This window comes from Galeopterus variegatus, unplaced genomic scaffold (genome assembly GCF_000696425.1).
Source record: "Galeopterus variegatus unplaced genomic scaffold, G_variegatus-3.0.2 Scaffold7624, whole genome shotgun sequence".
NCBI classification, from domain to species: Eukaryota; Metazoa; Chordata; class Mammalia; order Dermoptera; family Cynocephalidae; genus Galeopterus; species Galeopterus variegatus.
Genome location: NW_007733735.1, coordinates 138,883 through 147,886, shown reverse-complemented (window position 1 = coordinate 147,886; position 9,004 = coordinate 138,883). Strand labels below are relative to the sequence as shown.

Below are 9,004 nucleotides of genomic sequence, written 5' to 3'. Positions count from 1 at the left end.
CAGAGATGTCCTCAGGCCAGAGCAGTCTCTGTGCTCCTCAGGGAGGCTCGGGATGGGATGGGAAGAAGGGGAGAGAAATGGCAGCATGGAACCCCAGAACTAATACTGAAGTCATGGTTTGGGGGTGCCCAAAGAGTGTTGGGGAGAGCATTCTTTCCTCCCTCTCCTCAAGCACAAGGCCTCTCCTCTCGAGACCTCTGCAGCCTTGTGGACTAATGGGTTCTAGAAGCATTTTGCCTGGAGCCTGTCTACCCTCAGGACACCGGGTGGGTCAGGGAGTAGCTGAGCTAGAGCCAGGACCCTGCCTGGCCTGAGGAGCGGCAAGCTGCAGTCTGCTCTAGGAAGGCTTCTCCTGCCCCAAAACCCTTCCTCCCTGGGAACATCTAGGATCACCTAGGACCCCACGGAGGGCACCTGGATCTCCAGAAAAACACGGAGACAGCCTTGGTGAGACAGAGCATCTTTAAGCATATCTAACTTGCCCTCTCATCCTAGGGAAGCAGGGTATATAAATCATGCCCCTCCTATGAAAGGACATAAAGTCCCAACTCTCCCTTTCCTGGACACATCAAACAGATCTATCTGGTTGGCCCTTTTTGTCGCCCCCATAAACAAGGAAGGAGGGCAAAGAGGGTTTTTATGGGACCCACCAGCACTGACCATTGGCCCCTTCTCTTTGCTCTTTGCTACCCTAATTATCCACGTTGCTACTTAGCAGCTGCCAATATCCCAAGCTCATAAACCCAATTTAATGGTTATGTGTGGTTTGACCCAGCTCAGCCCTCCATCTCCCTACTAGATAAAAGGGGGGAAACCGAGCCATGCCTTGATCTCTCCTGCCCGCTGCTCTCCCGCCAGGGCCTGTCTCTCTGCCTCTCTCTCCTGCCATGTCGTGCCACTCCTTCCAGCCGGGCTCCAGATGTGGCAATAGGAGTTTCAGCTCCTACTCGGCTGTCATGCCCCGGATGGTCACCTACCAAGCTGTGAGCAAGGGACTATGCCGGCCTGGGGGCAGCGGAGGCCTCCGACCCCTGGGCTGCCTTGGCTCACGGAGCCTGTGCAATGTGGGCTTCGGGAGGCCCCAGGTTGCCTCCAGGTGTGGCCTGCCTGGCTTCGGGTACCGAGTGGGGGCTGCCTGCAGGCCTCCTGCCTGCATCACCCCTGTCACCATCAATGAGAGCCTGCTGATCCCACTGGAGCTGGAGATCGACCCGAACGTGCAGAGGGTGAAGAGGGACGAGAAGGAGCAGATCAAGTGTCTCAATAACCGCTTTGCATCCTTCATCAACAAGGTAAGAGGGTAGGGCCCAGGAGGTCCAGGGCCACAGGATGAGATGCACTGCAGAGAACCCCTGGCTCTGGTCCAGGCGGACCAGGAAGAGACTGACAATAGAGAAGCCGCGGTTTATCTAGTGGCCTCTCCCGCATTCCACAACCACTCATCGTTGGAAGCTGGTTAGGTTAGGCTTAGCACTAAACGTTTCTGCTTCCCAGTCCTTTTTATTTATTTATTTTTATGTCATCTCCCTCTGAATATTATCTGACAAAATCACCAAGGTTGCCTGAGGTCAGACTATAAAAGGAACTTCCAAGGCAAGGCTTGGAATGACCAAAGAGGCAGAGAAATACCCTTTCTGATGAGGCTTTTACAATAAAATTGCCTTTTGTCCACCTGAGCTGGGTCAAGACTCTTGGGCCTGAAGGCAGGAATGGGCACTGTGACTCCAGAATTTTTCATCGGTTTAGGCCTGGGATGAGGAAAAAGTGGAGCTGTCAGAGCTAGGGACACAATGTGGCCATCACAAAAGTTTTACATCTGTCAATCCCAGAGCCACAGCTATGAAAGTCTGCAGGGAAGGGTGATGTGCTGCCTTCAGAAGGTACTGAACTGGCCTGTCACCCCTCCACTGCCCCTGGGGCTGTCCCCATACCCCGTGAAGGCTCTTGGGGTCAGGACCCATGCCAATGGCTGAGCCAGTGTTTCTAGTGACCCTGAGGTTTAAGGCCAAGAGTCCTGGGACAGAAGTTAAGAGACTGGGGCTCTGGTGTTGGCCCCCTCCTGTTACCCTGAATCCCTTCATAAGCTGTCACCTCTCAGTTCTAGGGACCCTTCTGCCCAGTGGGAAAGGGGAGGAGGGATGGTAAGAGAGTTAAAGGAGGTAATATGCAAAAGTTCTTCAAAAAGGCATTTGTTTAGTCACACTTGTTTTCATGTTTAAAGCTTATTAAGTTCTGGTTATAAACTCATTCCAACAACAAGGCCCTGATCATCGACAAAGCCCTACCACCTTCTGTAAGACTGGGAGCCTCCTGCTGATGTGGCCGTTGACCAGAAGTAGGGCAACATTACTTCTTCTGCAGCTTTCTTGGGAGAGAATGCATAATATGGAAAATTCCAGGGCAAGGACTAGAGACCACGTTCCCTTTGCCAATGACTAGCTGGGTGACCATGATCAACTCACTCAACTTCTCCTAATCTCAGTTTCCAACCCACAAAAATGCAGGAGGTGGGCCAGCAGTTTTCCCTGTTACCATGACCTGAACTCTTTTCAGATACAGCCATGCAGGATGCAGTACAGTAAGTGGAAAAGGCTTATCGTCCTAAGACAAAACCCTTGCTCGGAACTTCTCCCTGAGTATCCCTGGGCTGCAGCAAAAGACAGCCTCAACTCCCAAGCATCGTACGTTCTTACACTAGTGCAAAGATTTACAGAGTGCTTCCCATAAGCAATCCCAAGTAGGAGATTTGGAAAGAAACATGAGGCTTGAAGGGATGGGATTGCTTGGTCAAGGTCGCAAGCCTGGTGAGAGGCAGGCAGGCAGGGATAGAATGTGGATCTGCCCCAGGCCCCTTGGGGCAGTACTCTTCCCACTACAACATGCAAACCCTGAGTGGAAGGCAGGGGTCCTCTAAGCTCCCCCAAGCTGGGGAGATACAAGGACACATACCCCCAGGTGCCAGTCTATGCAGAGACCCTAATATTTGCAAATTCCAGTATATTGGCAGTGGTATGTTGGGAGAGAGGGCACCAACTCATTCCACTACCCTCTCCAAGTCAAGGTTGCCGTTGCCTGGTGACATCCCACTCTTGGCTGTAGGTCCGGTTCCTGGAGCAGAAGAACAAGCTGCTGGAAACCAAGTGGAACTTCATGCAGCAGCAGAGGTGCTGCCAGAGCAACATCGAGCCCATCTTTGAGGGCTACATCTGTGCCCTTCGGCAGCAGCTGGACTGTGTGTCTGGGGACCGCGTGAGGCTAGAGTCGGAGCTCTGCAGCCTCCAGGATGTGCTGGAGGGCTACAAGAAAAAGTGAGTTGGCTCTGCTGTCACCCCATTAGAGGACCTAGGGTAAGCTACAGAAAAAATCTGGGCCTCAGTTTTCCCATCAATAAAACAGGAAGCCTCAAGCTTAGTTCACTGGGTGGTAGAACAATTAAGTGGGATAATGTAGGCAGAGCATTCAAGTGGTACATGGTGAGCTCTGAAATTGTGCGTCTGTCTTCATCTCTCTCTCTTCTTCCTTGCCTAAACAAGGCCCTCGTTATCCCTTTCACTGTAAACCAAGCTCTTTCACCTGCCATTTCTGAAGCTCCAGGTCTCTGCTCCAAACCACTTACCTGTTCTGCCCATATTGCTTCAATCCCTTGCAGATCCTGAATTACTTCCTATTCCCCAAACAGATCCCCAGGCCTCTTCCCTCCAAGCTTTTGCTCCTACTTGTCCTTCTGCCTAAGAAGCTCCCTCTAAGCAATTCTCCTCACCCCATGCAGGCTAACACACCCCACATTTCCTCTCCTTCTCCCTGCCACTGACTTCTGGCTCCCAGAATATCAGGAGCTCCCTACCTCTATCTCACTTCCCAGTTTTTGCGGTTTATGTTTTCCATCCAGCCACTCTTGCCCTCCCTCTGGGGTCTGATTCACATCAGGAAGTAGGTGGTTGATAAGCATATGTTAGTTAAGAGCTTGCAGGCCAGTAGATGCAGTGCTGAAAGAGGCTGAGGCCCAGATAAATTGCCTTTTGGTCCTGGGTACAGGTGGGTCTATCCTGGGCCCAGTGCCCTATAGCAGTGCATGTTGGTGGGGGAGGGTTGAGAGAGACACACCTCCATTGAGGAGAAACAGTGCAAATACACTGAGAACAGCAGCTCATAAGGGTCACTGGAGGGGAGTCACGTTGGAGACACCCATGCTGCGATGTCAACCACATGCCTACTCATGCTAGACACTGTGCTGGGAAGTGTGGGTGCTATAGAGAGGGAAAAGGCTGGCTCTTCCCTCAAGATGCCCCAGTCCAGGCTGCACAGACCCCCTGTGCATACATGTGGACAGCTACAATGTGGTACACAGCAGAAGGGGAGGGAAATCCCAAGGGAGGGAGAGAGCAGAAAGAGCCTAGGAAGGCTTCCTGGAGGAGGTGCCATTTGCCCAGGGCCTTGAAGCATAACTTTCATTTCAACAGCTTCTTCTAAAAGGGGAGTCCAGAGTAGACCCTGGAAATGGGGAAGGAACAGAAGCAGGTGACAATGAAGGGCTAGAGTGTGCCAAGTGAGGGGGACAACTTTAGCAGTCTGTGGCAGGTGAGATGTGGCGAGGCTTGGGAGGGGGGAAGTCAGCTCCTTGGCAGAAGCAATGCATTTCCTGAGGAGTAAGCAGCAAGGTAAAATTAGGAGACATGATTTTCAGCTCAAGATGGGAACTTTGGCTTTTAAAAGTAGGCCAACAGAAAGTTGAGAACAAACTGGTATTTTAACAATAGCAGACACACGGTACTTACTCCTTGCCAGGCACTGTCCTGGTGCTTTGCAGGTATCAACTTACATGATATATTAACTCACAACAGCCCCATGAGGCAGGCCCAGGGTCATCCTCATTCTACGGAAGATGAAACTTTAGGTGACAAGGCACAGAGAAGCCAAATCACTCACCAACCTCGGCCACATGATAGAGCCAGGATTCAAACCAGGGCAGTAGGCTCCAGAGCCCAGTGCCAGTGCTGTTGGAAAAAGGAGCAATGGGCATCAGGAAGCACAGCGAGGCCTTCAATGAATCTATGTCACTCATCAAACTGAGTCATTCTGGCCAGGCTGAACCCCTGACTCTGATTCACTCTGCCTTCTGGGAGCAGTGAGTGGGCTGAGGGGCTCCCAAAAGGAGCTTGTATGAAGCAGTTGGGCTGTCCCTGTGAGTCTGGCCAAGCGGGGAACTGCTGCCTCTGCACCTGGACTGCAGGTAGGGTAGGCTCAGAACCCTCCCTAGGAGGAGGAGCACAGGCTCAGCTGGGAATTCCAGTGACCGCAGCAGCTCTCAGAGCAACGCAGAAAAGAAGCTGTGCCAGCACCACGACCTTCTTCACCTTCCCAGAGGAAACAGCTGGGTGAGGTGGGCTTCCTCAGCAGCAAGAGAGAGTAAAGGGAGCCTTAAGGAGGACTTCTCAGAGGATCACTCATCGTAGGAACAGGCTGCTGGGGAGTGGGAGGGGTGAACTTGAGAAGTGGCTGTGAGAAGCTAAAGTAGCAATCATCTGTCCTGAGTGGGTGGAGGAGCTAGGGATGCCCAGACAGGGTTGGACCTGATGACACCCTAGGTGTTCAGTGACAAGCAGAGTTGCCCCCAAAGTCCTGACACCAAGGCCTTTCCCAGACTCAGTAAGCCTAACACATTTTCCCCTGCCCATTCCGTCAGATATGAAGAGGAGCTCTCCCTGCGACCCCGGGCCGAGAATGAGTTTGTTGCCTTGAAGAAGGTGAGGGAGGGCGTGCGGGGAGGCCAGCTGGCCTCAGGACACCCGGCCCCCGGACTGTCTCCAAATGTGCCCACTGCCCACCCAACCTGCAAAAGGTTCTCTTTCCCTCAGATGCCCATGCCAGCCCCGGTGACCCTGGGAAAGAGGAAGGCCAGCCTCCTCCCCACACCCCACCTTGGGAAAGGGCAGTGATTAGCCTGGCCTCCACCTCCCAACCCATGTGGGCCAGAGCTGGGTAAGGTCATGTCTATACCTGCCCAGGCAGCTGGAGATATGGCTAACGTCAAATCAAACACAAAACAAAAACTCTGACTTAAACCCCCGAAGATGAAAGCGATCTCAGTGATTTCTCAGACAGATAGCCAGGTGTTTCCAGGCCCAAGCCCCACAAAGTAAGCTCTGAGAAGCCACATTCAAGTCTCCTTTAAACCCTGCTCCATTCAGATTCTTTCCCATCATGGTGCCAAGCCCAGGCATGGGGTCCCAGGGCTGGGGACTTTTCCTTCCCACCTCCGTTTCATCACCCCTTCACTTCTACACGGGCCTCAGTGAAGAAAGACGGCCCCCACACCTGCCACCAGCTTGCCTGGGAGGTGGCCTGGCTCCCGGGTCATGGTTCTGTCACTGCTCTGCTGCAGGATGTGGACACAGCCTTCCTGATGAAGGCTGACCTGGAGACCAATGCTGAGGCTCTAGTCCAGGAGATAGACTTCCTGAAAGGCCTGTATGAGGAGGTACCTGTGGCCACCCTGCCCCCAGGTGGTTGGTCAGGGGCCAGTTCCCAGTGAGCGATGGGGCAGGGGAGCATCTCTCCAGTGGGTACATTTCAGGGCAAGCTGTGAAGACATCAGCGTGGGAGGGATGGTTCTCAGGCAGTGAGTCTCCCTCCCAGAAGTCATGTTGTTCAACTTTTTGGCTCTCGGGCCCCTCTGGGGAAAACACTCCATGGGACTCTGTGTAACTAGAGGGACAAGGAGTGGGTTGACAATTGAAGGCCCAGAGCAGCTAGAGCAGAGTCCAGTGCAAATCTGCAGTGGGAAGGCAGAGCAGGGCCCCCCCTTTCCTGCCTCTGTACCCTCAGAGAGCTCACTCCTTCTCACCTGGCCCCTCCCCAGGAGGTCTGCCTGCTCCAGTCTCAGATCTCTGAGACCTCAGTCATTGTGAAGATGGACAACAGCCGGGAGCTGGACGTGAATGGCATCATTGCTGAGATCAAGGCTCAGTATGATGACATTGCCAGCCGCAGCAAAGCCGAAGCAGAGGCCTGGTACCAGTGTCGGGTGAGGCCCGGGGACAGGGGACGGAAGGAGAATGAGAGGGAAGAGGGGGAGGAGGGGAGGACCCCCAGACACTCTCTGCCCCAGAAAGTGGGCGAGGAGCTAATGAGGGCCATGCCACACCTCAGCAGCAGGGAACCCCATAAACACAGCACCTGTGGTTTCTGCCAGGCCCCAGGCCGGGTCCCTGCAGAGCATGTGGGAGGGACCCCACAGGGTCCCAGGGTGCGCCAGGGTGCCCAGTGTTATTTACTGGCAGACTCACCGGAAGTGCTCCTCCAAGCAGCGTTCAATAAATACCAATTGGTGATGATGGGAAAGAGGGCTCTGAGCTTCAAGGCATGGGAGGAGGCTGATGACATGGGGTGGTTACTAATGGTGGGGCAGAAACAGTGATTAAGGTGGCCCAGACTTCGTAATTAGGGGTTTGCTGGGAAGGCAGGGGAAGTCCCTGAGGGCAATTTGATGTAACAAATGTTATCATCTCAGCTGCCCTGCCTGTGAAAGTCACCATGCGTGTGTGCACGGTTCACTCCTTCAACCACTGTTTCTGAGCATCCATTCTGTGCCAAGCACAGCTCCAGCAGCTGGAGACCAGCAGGGAACACAACAGACAGCAATCCCTGCCTTCACGTCCTTTTCATTCTAGAGGCGGAGGCACACATGTAATAAGACCAATGAGTACAGTGGATATATGTTAGATGGAGAAAATAAATCAGGGTAAGGGGCAGGAGGTGTCGTAGGAGTGTGGTTTTAAGTGGGTGGCCAGAGTAGGGTGGCCTTATTGAGGGGTGTGACACGAAGAGGATACTAAGAATCAGACCACCCCATCCTCGAGGAGATGACAGTCCACAGGGAGAGAAAAGTGTAACCAACCAAACCCAAATGCAAGGTAGCCTGATTGCTAAGGTCGAGCAGCAGGCTAAGGGAGCTTGATGACAGAAGCAACACGTTGTATCCAGAAAGGCAGAGCCATTGTCATTTGATCTGATCTTGAGGGACAAGTAAGATTTGAACTCATGGAGAAGAGGGGACAAGAGGGGAAGAGTGTGCCAGATTGAGGAGCACAGGCACACGCAGAGCTAGAGTGTGAGGTGCCTGGCTTGTGGTGTGCAGGAAGGAGATGGGGCTGGAGAGGAAGCTGGGGCTGGACTGCAGCACATCTGCACAGCTGTGCTAAGTATTTTGGCCTTTTTTCTGAAGGCAATGGGTACTAATGCCCAGGAACACCCCGAGTGACCCTCAGCCTATTTTCTAGAGATCTGTAGTGATCAGAAGTACCAAACACTGGCCTGGAGTCAGCTCCTGGTGACAGTCTGTGGCACATCCACAGCCAGGTTTCACCCCAGCTGGCCCCTCCTCTGGTTGCCCCTGGACCACCCACCAGTCAGGTGGGCTCAGGGAATACAACCTCGTTTTCCCATCCTCCTAAGTCAGAACCATAAAGACAATTCCATTAGTTAAGGATTGTATTTAGCTATGAGGATCAGAAATTTAAAAGAACACAATAGGTAAAACAAATTCAGTTTTTATTTTTTCTCAGCTAACTTGAGGTACAAAAACAGGCTGCCCAGGATGATGTGGGGGCTTATGACACCATAAGAGACCCAGGATCCTTCTAGCTTTCCATTCTGCCATCTTCAACACGTTTCATCCTCATGGTTGCCTCACGTCCCAAGAGGGCTACAATGCCTCCGATCTCACATGCTCATGCCAGGCAGGAAGAAAGAGAACAGAGGGTAAAAAGAAACATGCCAACAGAGTCATTTCCCAGTTTAAAGAGCTTTCCTGGGGCTGACCCATGGCTCACTCAGGAGAGTGTGGTGCTGATAACACCAAGGCCAAGGGTTCGGATCCCATATAGGGATGGCCGGTTAGCTCACTTGGGAGAGCGTGGTGCTGACAACACCAAGTCAAGGGTTAAGATCCCCTTACCGGTCATCTTTAAAAAAAAAAAAAAAAAAAAAAAAAAAAAAAACTTTT

At 52.7% G+C, this 9,004-nt stretch overlaps 1 protein-coding gene across 1 annotated transcript in view; it reads left to right on the top strand.

Moving 5' to 3' along the window:
- The first annotated feature begins 772 nt into the window (after positions 1-772).
- The window catches only part of KRT82 (keratin 82), a 12,044-nt gene continuing 3,812 nt past the window's right edge, over positions 773-9,004 (top strand). The window contains exons 1-5 of the mRNA XM_008592153.1: positions 773-1,292; positions 3,100-3,308; positions 5,684-5,744; positions 6,383-6,478; positions 6,860-7,024. Of these exons, the coding sequence (XP_008590375.1) occupies positions 888-1,292; positions 3,100-3,308; positions 5,684-5,744; positions 6,383-6,478; positions 6,860-7,024 (936 nt within the window). The 5' untranslated portion in view covers positions 773-887. The remainder of the gene's footprint in view (positions 1,293-3,099; positions 3,309-5,683; positions 5,745-6,382; positions 6,479-6,859; positions 7,025-9,004) is intronic.